A 14,043-nucleotide genomic window follows, 5' to 3' on the forward strand; every position below is an offset into this window, starting at 1 on the left:
ATGCACACAGGTGTTGGTTCAACAGGCATTAGAGAACACACCTACACTGTCCAATCAACTGTGAACAAGAAAGACCAACGGAGAGGAGAGAAGGGCGAGCTGGACTTTGCTATTCATCAAATTACAGAGGTGAGTTAAGACTAAACAACGTTCACTGTCATGTTAAAATTTTTTATTGTCAGCTTCATTATCTGTAGACAGAAGCAGCACTATTACTTATACTTAAGCATGCTACGTGCCTATTTTTTTGTTTTTTCTACTGTAATAGACTTTCTATATTAAAGTGGGAATTGGAATATATCAGTCTGCAGTAAGAAGACAGTAAAATCAAAGGTATCAAATGTATCCAATTTAAATCGAGGAACAACAGATTAGTCTCAAAGCTTCAAACATTAAAGACATTTATTGTAAATAAACCAGTGCATTTTGACTGTAATATCTTAATCTCAGCAAAAATGGCTAAATATAGTAAGTCAGTGACTAGCATTAAAGGTGATCAAAAGGTGATAAAAATGTCTGTGCAAAGGAAAAATAGAAAAAAAAGTAAAAAAAAAAAATATATATATATATATTTTTTTTTTACTTTACTTTTTACTTTTACTGACTATTGTCAGTAGAGTAGAGTGATTGCTAATCTTTGATTTACTTTGAAACTGTGATTCAAACTCTGGATAGGTTGAAATGCTTTGAATCTGAATCATGACATTTCATGACAGACTTTTAGATTTAAAGCTGTGTGTGGTTGTTCCTTAAGAGTTGACTTTTTTCACATTGGCCATTTCCATTTCTAAAGGTAGTTATTCTCTAGTACCTTGCCAAACATACAATTTAAATACTAACTACCTGAAATTATTTCAGCACATACTTATCTTAAAGTATGTAAACATGCTGACCTAATGATTAGGTGTGAAATGACTAGGTCTGCTTATAAAATGATTACAATTTGCAAACAAGCTACACAGAGCGAATACCAGATTTCATTTTGGCAAATATGACTGCATGTGACCCATGATGAGTTGAAAACAAAAACATGAGCTCGCTGTACTGATCGTTTTGTTCTACTTCACACTCACTAACAAGCACGCCATGATCCAAATGGGTAGTTTGCATGACTTGGCAAGAACAGAGGCCATTCTTGTTTGGAAACCTCTGTATAGCTAATACTGCCAGTTACTACCCATCAAGCACCAGAGTTATGAGAACTCAGAGCTTGAATAAAGTCAAAGATTGTTATGTCAGTGAGCAGCTGGCCTTCTAGCTGGGTTTGCCCAAATTATTGCAATGCCACGTTCATTTTTGCAGCATTGAAACCAAGTAAACAAAGCTGATCGTTGTGTTGAGACACTTGCATGTGACCAAAATAATGTGGTTTATTTGGAACACTTATGTGTTACACTTCATTGGAAACTTTTTTCTAACTTCAGGTCTTAACTGCAGTGCTGCATCCACCCAGTATTACAGGCTTTCAGTGTGGATTAAAACTGCAGTGGGAGAGAGCTGCTTGTGAGACTGTGCATAAGCAGTCCTCAGTAAGAGTCAGGAAGAAGAGCAAAACGTGAAGCAGTAAAACAGAAAAGAAACTTACAGTATACAGACATTGGAAATGTGCTCACCAGACTTCATTATGAAATAAGTTTTCTTGATACATAAAATTGCCCTAATTGAACAACTTTCCAATGAAACTATCAACTGCATATATACATTATTTGTCCTCAGCAAAATATGTGCTTGCATATCCACCTTCTTACACCTCCATTTGAGCACCAGACCGGCAGTGTCATCTTGATATTTATTTTTTATTTTTACTGTAGTACATTACAGTATTTAAGGTTGATTGATCTTAAATACTTTAACCAGTCAGCCTGTGACTGGCTGACTGGTTAAATGATGGGGACTGTGATGAAAAGCCCTATCAAGTTATTATCAGCATTTTTGACTCTGATTTTATTGGAACTGTATTGTACATTTATATATGGACATTGTCTGCCATTGTAGGGACTGCAAATGTTCAGTGGGGTTCCCAGGTGCAGTGACGGATCAGCTATGAGCAGATTGTAATTGCTTTTCCTTAGTAGTGCATCCTAACTTCTTGTAGTTTCACACAACAGCTTAATGATTTGTTTTCTACTCTGTACTTACATGCTGTTCCTGTTGTATTTTCTTATAGGTTGGGGGCTTGTAGAAAATGTTTGGCTTTGTGAACAAACGTATCGAGCACTGGCTGGCAGAGCGAAAATGCCGCAGGAACAGACTGGTGACCAAAGATGGTCACTGCAACATTGAATTCGGAAATATCATGTACAGCACACACTTATCGTTCCTCGCTGACCTCTGGACCACCTCTGTGGAGATCCGGTGGCGTTATGTCCTCCTCGTCTTCACCGCCTCCTTCACCCTCACCTGGTTCATTTTTGGCCTGCTGTGGTATTGGATTGCCCTCAACAATGGAGACCTGACGTGGCAAAACCCCCCATCAAACCACAGTCCATGTATTATAGGTGTCTATGGACTCACCACAGCGTTCCTATACTCCCTTGAAACCCAGACAACTATTGGGTATGGTGTCCGAGCACTCACCGATCTTTGCCCAGGTGCTGTGGCCGTTGTCATTATCCAGGCCGTATTCGGAGCCATCATCAACTGCTGCATGTGTGGAGTCATCCTGTCCAAAATCTCTTTACCCAAAAAAAGGGCTAAGACCATCTCATTCAGTGACATGGCTGTCATCAGCCCCAAAAACGGTTTTCTTTCCCTGTCAATCAGAGTGGCCAACCTACGCAAGACACTGATGATTGGAAGCCATATCTATGGAAAGCTGCTGAGGACAACAAACAGAGCTGACGGGGAGACAATCATCATGGACCAGGTGAACATTGATTTTATAGTGGACGCCGGGAAGGACAACCTCTTCTTTGTCTGTCCTCTCACGCTTTACCACATCATCGACAAGAGCAGCCCCTTCTTCGAGATGGCGGTAGATACGCTCCACAATCAAGATTTTGAGCTGGTCGTCTTCCTAGACTGCACTGCAGAGACCACTAGCTCTGCCTGCCAGGTCCGGACCTCCTTTATTCCTCAGGAGATCATGTGGGGCTACAACTTCTTGCCCATCATCTCCAGAAGCAAGGAGGGAAAGTACCGAGTAGATTTCTCCAACTTCGCCAAGGTGGAGCCAGTGGCCACTGCACACTGTGCCTCCTGTTTCCACAACATCAAGGGTCATCATCACTACTCCAGAGATGGACATGACAACCAGGGCTTTGAGATGATTGAAATTAATGAGCTTCCGAATGTAACCAAGATGTGAGATCATAGATACTTTGCAATGGACAGTGGAAATTAAGACTGGTACAAATTAAGACTGTTAGAGGCTCATACCTCTTACTGACAAACTCCTCAAGTCTTGAAAGGACAAACAGGTTCTGGCAGCAGGTGGTTTTATGCTAATGGTAGACAACACATTTTGTAGCATTTAAATATGAACTAAAGAAAGCCTTGTTTTTTGTTATTGTATTGTGTCTAACACAGATAAGAAAACTGTCTGTGGGTCAGGACACTTATTGTGAAGTATTTGTTTGTAAAACCACACCACGCCACTGTCTGCTTCCAAAAAAAAGGGATGCCAGGTCATACATGATGGTGAGACAACAATTCAAAAACATAAACAAAAGGTTTTCCCATTACTACCACATGGAATATACACATGTGATATTACTTTAAATGAAGATGAGTGGTTCTAATTTACCTTTGGCTTTGTATACATCAGGTTTACTGAGTTTGAGAGGCAGCAAAACGAATGTATCGTCTTGTGTGAAACTGTTAGCCACTTGAATGCACTGTTCGTTCGTTCAATAGTTCATGTTACTGTAGGCTGTTGTACACAAAGAGACACTTGAAACCAATAGAGTATGCTTAACTATTCAAACACTGAAGCACTAGCTAGGGTTGGGCTCACAGGCCACGTTTTTCAAAGTGGGTGGCAGCAGCTTAGTCCGTAGGGCCTTGGCTTGATAACATGAGGGTAGCAGGTGCGAAGTGTGGACTGGTAGAGAGGAGAGGTGCCACTTCACCTCCTGTGCACTGCCAAGGTGCCCTTGAGCAAGGCACTGAACCCCTAAATGATCAAAATGAATTTCCCCAAATAAAGTCCATTATGTATGCTAGCTGTGTTTTTCTTTGTGAGTGAAGACATTGTATTTATGAAAATCAATCTTTGTTAAGTCTTATTGTATTTGATCTCAGGGGGAAAAATACACTGAAATACATTTTTGCATATCAGTCTGTGTCCTCGTATTATTTTCACCAAGCCGGAATGTTATACAAGGACTGTGATCAAAAAGGTCAAAGCAGGTAATGAGAGGTGCCAACGTCTGTCACGGCTTTTTATCGGTAAACAAAGTGAAGTTTTGACAGTAAACAGCAATTCAAACGCAACAGAGTGGAAGTGTTTGGGAGATTGCTTGTTATCCATTGTTTTGACTGCAGGCTTTGAACATGAAAAGAGAACTTTCCATTTCAGGAAATGAACAGTACATACTGTACGCTTGCATGAAGCTTTAACAGGTTTTCTTACCAAGACCTCACTAAAAAACTGCATGTGCTTATGTGTCTGCAGGAATGCTGCTGTAGCATATGACAGAGTAATAAACAGGGCTCAGGTGAATGATGTGGAATGACTAAGCGGCAGTAAAGGTGATGCCTTACAGATATATTCTGATAAAAAACAAGGCAACAATTGTCCCTTGTTGGCTGTTCGATGTGTCTGTGATGTGTATTTTTGTCTACATGGTTCATGCAAACTAATAGAACACTTTGCACTGCTGTAGCTGTCATTTAACAGAGACACTACGCATACACACCAGTTGTTAAATGACCAACACAAACACCTATCATTTGAAGCCGTGTTGAGAGAGAGACTGAAATGATGCAAAGACTCAAATCCTGAGGATACTTTCAAATTGAAGCACACCACCCTAAAGCGATTTTACACCTATTCCCTCGCTCATAGTTTTTGGCTGTGTGATCTGCTGATTCAAAACCTGATGGAATGGAAAAGGGTGTGAACAGAGTTTATCTCTGTTTACAATGATAAAATGTAACTTGTGATCATTATGGCAAAAATCTGGCATCTCGAAAATAAGCAGCTATGGTGCAGCTTCCTTCCACCCTTGTCTTCCCACTGGAAATTATTAATTTGAATTCAAATAGGTTATACTCAGTTGCAAGTTTGTCAGGTACAGTCAGCTAAAACACCGTGCTAATTCTATCATCATTAATATGCGGTAATTAGGGTGATAAAAAGATGTCTCTAAGTATAATGCAATACATACTGTACAATACAAATCAATATCAACAGTTTACTTTTTTTTTATTGCAGGACTGCTGTACAAGAGCTTTAGGTGTACCAAATTAACCAGAAACTGAGTGTATGTTCTCTTTCCCTTGAGTTGTCTTCCCGTTGACCATGAACTTGTTGTTCTTCCAGTTCAAAATTGAAAATGAACTTTTTTTGGCACTTTTTCCGACGTTTTCGGCGCTTTTGTTTAAACTTTTTTTTAATTCATGGTCAATGAACCTAATTTTATTAACACTATACCAACTTTTTGACTTTAAAAAAAGGCAGAAACTATGACTTATTTTGAGTAGTAGTAAAGATCAGAGGATGTTGAATGGATCATAGACTGGTTTATGTCAAAGTTGAGGCAGGATACTGTTTTAAAACCACTTATAAAAAAGATTATGCTATGAAATTGAATAAAACAGCCAAAATTTAATGAAAGTAATCATTAATTTTACCTGCAAGGAATGTTGTATGGGTCCCATACCACGTACACCCATGCATCCATGTTATTTTCTGGCAATTAGGTTAAAGAAGAACCCTATATTTCTGATATAAAAATCTTTGAAAACGGGTCAAATTTGCCCCGAGAACAACACAAGGGTTAATAGGACAAAATGTCTTCCACTAGTAGTGAGGAAAACGTCAGTGTCACCAGTTAAGTAGTGACTCTTTTTGGACCTTAGTAGTTAACTAGTAAGATCAAATATGTGTACCTTGTTAACGAGCAAGGTCAAAAATACCCCTTACTAGTTAACTAGTAGACATTTTGAGCATGCAAATGAAGCAGGCAGGAAAAGGATTCTGGTCAGTGTTTAAACTAGATAGCCAGGACCCTGAATCCAGCACGGGCCAACCAAATTATCATTTAGTCTCTGTAAACAACTAACAGTATGTCTTTACATACCATATTTCACAATGAGGATCCTATACAATCAGGAATTGATCCTATGACATTTGATCCCATACTAAAGTTGACTTTATAATGGTAAATCTGCCACTTCAAACATGTAATGACCTATGAACATAAATAATAGAGATATCTTTGTGCCAATGTTGCTATTAAGACTGTTTGAAATATCAAAACAGCAAAACCTTTTTCATTTCAAAACAGCCAAACAAAAGCAGTTTGAGGTAAAATGAAGTCAATTTAAGTAGTCTTGATATTTTTGTCCTAATGCTATAATTCATGATCATGATTCATGAAATACAAATTACTGCATATATTTGTTTTTTACTGTGAAAAAGACAAAAAGGAAACATACGTCAAGCAGAGAATTATTAAACAGAAAATTATTGTCATTGTGGTTAATATAAAAAAGATTCATGTTTTCCTCTGGATAGTGTATTAAGGAGCTGCCGATATCAACAGGGAAAGTTCTTCAGGCTTTAGAGGTTTAAACTTCGGCTATAGGGAGTTCTTACTGGAGAGCCAACAGAAAGCCTTAAAGCCCCTTGTGCCTCCTCATTACTTAACTACTACTACTTCACAACTAGTAAAGTCAAAATGTATCTCACTAGTGTAGTAGACTTTTTGACATCACTAGTTAACTAGCAAAAATATTGAGGATCACTAGTTAACTAGTAAGATCAAAAGAGGCTTCAACTAGTTTACTAGTAAGCAACATCAACAACTTCTCAGTCCCTCCCCCCCTTTCTGCTAGAGGCCAAACAGTCTCCTAAGCCCCTCCCCCCACAATGTAAAATGAATGGTGTGCTTGAGCAGTGATTGAAACGCAGTTAGTTACGCCCCCTGGCCCTGATTGGTGTAAATGAACAGGGAGCTGTGGATTTTTGCAAATCGCACTACAGGCTGGAGGTGGTGCCAGAGGAGCTGGACTTTCTTTTTTTATTTACTGCTTTATGTAGTTCTACTGGAACATAGGGTCAGTTTCAGCAAATATGACAGAAAGTTTTATAAGTCTTACCTACTGCATCTTTAACTAAGATCAAAAGAGGCTTTCACTAGTTAAATAGTAAACATTTTGGACCGCACTAGTTAACTAATAAAGTCAAAATGTATCTCATTAGGCTTTTTGACATCTCTAGTTAGCTAGTAAATATTTTGAGGCTCACTAGTTGTCACATACAGCAAACATCTCCTCACTATCCGCGAGCTGCCGGTCCCCTAAACACCCTGTAAAAAAACCATGGTCTCTGTAGACAGCCCAGGGTCCACACACGCCAACAAAAACAAAGTGGTCCAACCTGGACCATGCAAACATACACAAACCGTGTTCCAGTGTTCAGCCAATAACAGACAAGAAGGATTTGGGCAGGGGATTAGTGCGCTGAAGCACAGAAGGGAGGGAACGGGATGAGGAGGAGGGAGGAGCGAGCTAGTCTTCGTTTTGTTTGAAAATACTTTGAACGTCAACAAGAAGTAACGCACCCAACATCGCTCAGAGCACTTTTAACTAGTAAGGTAAAAAAAGTGTATTGCTTCACTAGCAATTGTGGTTCTCACTAGCAGAGAATTGTAGCTCCTAAATTTGCATACTCTAAATTCAAGTTTACTAGTTAAAATGTCATTGGTTAACTTGAACAGGTCCACAGGACCACTAGTGTGTCAAAAAGTGGACTAGTTTGGACTTTGGTGCTAGTACGCTGCCCGGCGTTACTAGTAAGGCTTCTGCTGTGACTAGTTGGACAAATGTTCCACAAGTTGCTGAAAAAAAGTGACAGTAAAATATTTTGTTCAACAAGTTCAACAAAATATCCAACTAGAACAAACAACTGTCCAACTAGTACTGACAAAGAGCCAACTAGTGGAGGAACCTGATGTCTGATATCAAAGCTCAAACAACTTGCCATAATGGCTTAATAATAATAATAATAATAATAATAATAATAATAATAATAATAATAATAATAATAATAATAATAAATAATAATAATCTTTTAAAATGCATGCTTTGTTTTTATCCTGATGCAGATACAAACAAAACTGGCTTAAATAAGAAGTGGCAGAAAAGCTGTTTTCTATCTGCAAATATAAATATTTCCAGCTAAATACAAGAGTGCAAGTGTTATGCACAGTAGTCATAAACAAATGTAACTAGGCTCAGGAATAATACCCTTTGTAAATGTGTAATAAGCTGTCAGAACATTGACACAACGAAACAAGTATTGTGCAAAATGTCACAATCATAATTATACTACTTTTGCAGACCATGGTTTCTCAAAAGGGGCTACTAAAAGACATACAGCTTTGTTTTCATCTGGTGAGGCCACAGGCAGGCAATGTAACATAACTTGAGAGGTAAAAACATTTATTTTGTCACATTTTCCTATACAAAAGCCCTTTTTCAAAAGGTATCACTTCATACATTGCAGGAATGACAATAATAATAATAATACATTGGCTAATTGTAAAATTATACACATATATATATATATATATATATATATATATATTTGATATCCAAAATACATTGCATATATGAAGTAGCACAGATCCCTTTTCATTTATAATGCTTGTGAAACATGGAAGTTAAGGGTACATTACAATACTTTCTTTATGCTACAAATGACAAGTTCCCTTTTTGTTCTTTTAAAGCTATAAACTTTCAGGAGAAGCTAGTTTTGGATATTACTGTAATACTCCTTGTATTGTATTGCATAACATACCTGAAATGATTTAATGCTCAGGATAAGCTATCAATTTCAGGGCTTTTTGGTATAAAACATGATTCACAATGGAAAAGATCCATCATAATCACATGTTGCATATACAGAATTTCTGGCTGTTGGATTATGATTCAAGCAGGCATTTGTGGTTTTGGGAATACAAGAAAAGATCTCGTGCGCATAACGACACTTAGGATGTTACAACCAAATTTCAGAAATAATAACAATAAAAAAAAATGTTAAAAATGTATTGCCCAAATGTACAGATATAAAAACGCTTAAAATGCGGAACAAACTACTTAGCAGAAATGGACTTAAAATGTTTGCATTTTTGACCGAGGTCAACTCGTATTAATTCTCTTGACTTTTTATACTGTGTCACATATGAAAATAACTCTGCATAATTTATACAGTAAGTTGCTTTAATGCCTAGTTGACTGATGCTTATAAAATAATAAAAAATAGGTCTGACAAACGCACAGCGTTTGCGAATCTGAGGATTTCTTTGTTTCATATCGTCATACTTTATTGGTTTTGTTCTCTGATAAACTACTTATTCCCAAGTAATTTATATTCAAGTGTCCATTTTCAGTTACTCTAGAGGAATACTTTCGCTATTAACAGTTTTGAACACCTGAAGATGGATATGTTTTGACATGATACTATTACATGATGATGAAATCCTGACTTGAGATTCATGTGCATTTTGCTGGGCTTTAGATCAGTGAGAAACTAACTTTCAAACACACATGCTGCTGTTCTCAAACTAGGATCCAGCCCTGGTAAAATGCATCTTAACTGTCTATTAACATGAATTACTGCTAAGCCACTCTGTGCTGACCTATACGGTCCTGACTGGCCTACAAAGAGGAAGGAGACACCGTGGCAGCCGTTATTGACAGAGTGCACTTCAAAATCAAAAATTGTCAGATTTCTTGTGAGACATGGAAATGATGAACACATATCTTACTACGCCTTTTAAGATGTAATGCTGTTTTGTGTATAATGACTTGAAAACATATGGTATAAAACAGCAGTTAAGGCACTGTGAGGGTTAGGTTTCTCATAATGCAATGTACTAAAACTGGATACACTGTAAGTCACTTTGGGTAAAAAATACAGTCTTATTGTTTAGATAACATCTACATAATCACATCTGCAAAAAAAGGCACTTTCATGTTTTAGATTCAGAGAAGTTTTTTTTTTCATTAAACAAAACGAAAACATCTGACAAAGTTTGATTTTGCTGCAGGGTATCGCTTTTTTACGTGTGTTTCACAAACCAGAAGACATTCACATTAATACTGACATGGTCGAGCAACATAACATCTGGTAATGGCTTGCTTGAAAGGCAACAACATGGCAAACATTTAATAGCCTAGTGTGTGGCCCCCTGAAAACATCTGACCTGGGTTGAATTATTGTTGCAAATTACTTCAATTACATCTTGACTCAGCTTCCCCAGCACAGTGGAGTCAACTATACACATGCCCATCTTGAACTCCACACACAACGCACAAAAAGCATTTTAAGTAAATGAGTTGACCCAGGTCAGCAAAACATACAGCGCTTCCTTCTCTGGCATTTAACTCTTCTCTAGCCTTCCAGTTTGGAGGATAAATAAAATTGTGAATGGCATATTCCAGTTGCCAAATTTCATTCAGTGCTGAGAAAAGTCCATCTTATTGAGAGCTCCTCCTTGTCCAGCGAATTCCGGAAGACTCTTCACACACATATAAAAAGATGCAGATGGACATACGAGCAGACGGAGACAGTGGGAAAAGAAAATTTGATGTGAAGGGAATAAGAAGCCCCAACAAGACTGTAGACAAGCAGAAAAGGCAGATGCTTAAAGCGTAATGTTCATAATGTACTGAGGAGGATGTAGATTGAGACCCATAAATAATAGGCCCATGTCTGGTACTGTAGCGTGGCGAGGAGGGAGACGGACTCAAGTTGTTTTCCTTTCCTGCTTTGGTTTGGGGAGGTTTTGGAAAAGACACCTGTAGATGCAGCTTTCAGGAGGATGGGAAAGAGAAAGGCACAGGAAACTCAGACGCACGTCCAAAAAGCATTAACAAATAGTTGCTAGACTGGTAAAAGTAAGTAGTATTCCATTTTGAACCATAGCATCCAGTTGTTTATAGAGTCTTACAAATAATAAAAAAAAATCTTTAATTTTATTATCCTTCATTTAGGAGCAAAATTTCTTCAGAGGACAAATGCCTCAATCAACTCAGTTTTCATTGGTTCGCCGTCATTGGTCAGCAATGTGGACTTTGTTGTGGGCAAAGAGAGGTTTTAGAGGGTGGTGGATGGTCAGGGTGGGGTGTTTAATAGTAACTACCCAGGTGGGATGGCACATGGGTGTTAGGATGGCGGGGAACATTTGGGTTGGGGTAGATGCCTCCGGTGGGCGAGCTCCAGTACGGAGCGGTGGGTCCAAAGAAATTGGAGGAGGTGACGGGCATGGATGGAGGGTGTGGGGATACAAAGTTGACCTTCTGCTGGTGGGCGTGGTAGGAAGGCACATACGCTAGGTCCGAGGGGTACTTATACATGGAGGACTCGGTGGGGTGCGGCTGGAGCGCCTGAGCGATGCCGTGGAAGTCGAACTTGTAGGCGTAGCGCTTGCCGTGCACCTTGGTCATGATATTTTTGTCATAGTAGTAGCGCAGTGCACGGCTCAGCTTGTCGTAGTTCATGTTGGGCTTGCTCTTGCGCTCACCCCAGCGCCGCGCCACCTCGTCCGGGTCCGTCATCTTAAACTCCCCGTTGGTACCCTCCCAGGTGATGCAGCCAGCGTTGGCGCTGTCAGACAGGAGCTCCAGGAGGAACTGCCACAGTTGGATCTGGCCTGAACCTGATGGATGCATACACAAATAGTGATCAAACATGCCACCTCATCCAAGAGCATTCATTATGAACCGTTCACAACTCATTATCTATACAGTGAGGCCTGCATAAAAGGACATTTCCACGACAACTGCATTATAAAGACTTGATTTTACCTGGATTGGCTAGGCGACTACTGGTGGGACCCAGAATCTGGTAAGGATCTGTGGACGAAAGGAGGGCATTGTTGGTCTCCACAGTGATTACTGTGACGATATAATAAACTAATTAATATGGAAGACTGAAGACAAAATAAACACGTCACTGAGCAACAGCTGATAATATCATTAATGATCACTCACATTACTTTTGCTCATAATGTCCCCTTTTAGGTTGGGTACATAAAGCAACATAATTCAAAACGATGACAAAATGAAAAAGCATAATGTGATAAACTCTTCCATTAGTGTGTTTGGATTACTGTGCTCCTCTAGATAATTAGCTGTTCGGGAAAACCAATTACACATGCTAATAGATGTGTAGAGGTAAGAAAAAAACTACACATACTAGTAAACACTCAAAGCTTTGTGGTAGGCTGTATTCCAAACAGTCCATTATTAAATTGCTTTTGAACCACTTGTAAGCAATTGTTTTTCACTTTTCTGAGGCTTTGACGACTTTAATCTCCCTGATTTGTGCTTACTTACAATTAGCTTTTACACATTAGGCCTTTGGCTACTACCAATTTACAACAATGCAACATTAAAAGAAGCAAATACAAAGACTACACATCTTAGAGATCTTACAATCTTACAATTATCTTATGAACATAGAATAATAAAGCTTGACTGTCTTGACTATCAACGTAAAGAGAACTTTTTTAAACGTGCCAACTGGCATAAAGGGAAGCTGATATCCATGCTGGTGAATTAGCTCTAATCCCGTGCTTATGCTGCAAAATAAATAAATAAAAAACACCAGGTAAGCGTTTACCTGGCTGAGGTCTGGGCTGCTCAGTGGACTTGGTTACATTCTGTGTAACCACCGGTGAACCTGCAGAGAGAGAAGCAATCAGTGATACAGATAACCATGTGACACATCTTGGAGGCCAAAGTAAATAAGGCAGTAGTTGGCAGCTGGACTAAGTTCTCTTGTCTGTCTGTTCCTGCTCCCTACAACAAAAGCTTTAATCTTTAGGAGTCTGTCCTACACGTTTCTACTCTGTGGATGTTGGAACTACTGCTAGTGGAATGTAGACTTAATCTGGGTGTTTTAACCAGAGTAGCCTACCAGATGATAAAGTTCAACACATCAGGTGAAAATATAGAACCATACCCTCTCAGTAGGTTACAGCCATAGATACTTATAAGTATTGTTGAGTCAAAAATTATTTTTGTGTCCTCACCTTTGCCACTATGCATGTTGTTTGACCATCCTGTCCGCCTTACAGCATCATATGAAGGGTCTGACATAGAGTGAGGAAAGAAGGGAAGACAAAGTTATTTAGAATTATTATCAAACTGTGTGTCTGTTACTACAGTAAGTGTCTCGTCTCAGCTCATCGTGTGCTAGCCTATCACAGGATTGCAACTGTCACAGCAAAAAACAGGGAGACCAGTGCCAAATAACATTAATAAATCTATCAAACATGGTTCAAGATGCTCCTCACAGGATATCTGGACATGGTAATGTGGTTTTGTTTGGCTCGCTGTGATGGTTTAAATGTAGATGGCACAATCTTTCACAGTTGGTTGAGCAGCTTGCAACACTCTGGCCACAAATAAAGGGACTGGTGCAAATTAACGTATAACACAGACACACACAATACATGCACATGATATTCATCCTCACCCATCTCCCCACACAAGCGGCTTTTATGAAACCTTGACAAACAGCCAAACTGGCCCAGTTTGCATGAGTTATGCTGTGTGTCTGCCAGTTCAAACCTGACTGAGTGTGAAGTTGGACAGGTTCCAGTAACAATCATTCAATCTGACACGAGCAGATAAAACAGAGGATGTATTCTTCCCCTGGCAATGTTTCAAAAACACCTTGGTACACTCACAGTGCACCTGGCCAGCATCCTTAATTGTTTATATTTATGCGGGCTGAAACAGTTCAATCAGTTGCGAGAAAACAGGGAAATGTGACACATATTGTAGCTAGATAAGCTTGTGTTTTGTGTAACGTACTATTGACTATTCACAGTGTTATCATGACCTGCAAATCTATTTGTCAGC

General features: G+C 39.0%; 2 protein-coding genes across 9 annotated transcripts in view; one reads left to right on the forward strand and one right to left on the reverse strand.

Moving 5' to 3' along the window:
* On the forward strand, positions 1 to 4,278 carry kcnj1a.1 (potassium inwardly rectifying channel subfamily J member 1a, tandem duplicate 1). The gene is made up of 2 exons (XM_039790227.1): positions 1 to 129; positions 2,168 to 4,278. The coding sequence occupies exon 2, from the start codon at positions 2,186 to 2,188 to the stop codon at positions 3,305 to 3,307; it is 1,122 nt and encodes a 373-aa protein (XP_039646161.1). The 5' UTR covers positions 1 to 129; positions 2,168 to 2,185; the 3' UTR covers positions 3,308 to 4,278.
* Positions 4,279 to 8,593: 4,315 nt separating this feature from the next.
* Positions 8,594 to 14,043, reverse strand: part of fli1 (Fli-1 proto-oncogene, ETS transcription factor) — a 33,646-nt gene continuing 28,196 nt past the window's right edge. For 4 of the 8 annotated variants that reach the window (XM_039790240.1, XM_039790259.1, XM_039790276.1 and 1 more), the window contains 4 exons: positions 13,209 to 13,268; positions 12,797 to 12,856; positions 11,980 to 12,027; positions 8,853 to 11,831 (listed from right to left, as the gene is read on the reverse strand). In XM_039790240.1, the coding sequence (XP_039646174.1) occupies positions 11,302 to 11,831; positions 11,980 to 12,027; positions 12,797 to 12,856; positions 13,209 to 13,268 (698 nt within the window). In that variant the 3' untranslated portion in view covers positions 8,853 to 11,301. Of the gene's footprint in view, positions 11,832 to 11,979; positions 12,028 to 12,796; positions 12,857 to 13,208; positions 13,269 to 14,043 lie in introns of all 8 variants that reach the window. The other 4 variants (XM_039790251.1, XM_039790268.1, XM_039790287.1 and 1 more) reach the window with 2 other exon arrangements.

Source organism: Perca fluviatilis, chromosome 2, assembly GCF_010015445.1.
Source record: "Perca fluviatilis chromosome 2, GENO_Pfluv_1.0, whole genome shotgun sequence".
Classification (NCBI taxonomy): Eukaryota; Metazoa; Chordata; class Actinopteri; order Perciformes; family Percidae; genus Perca; species Perca fluviatilis.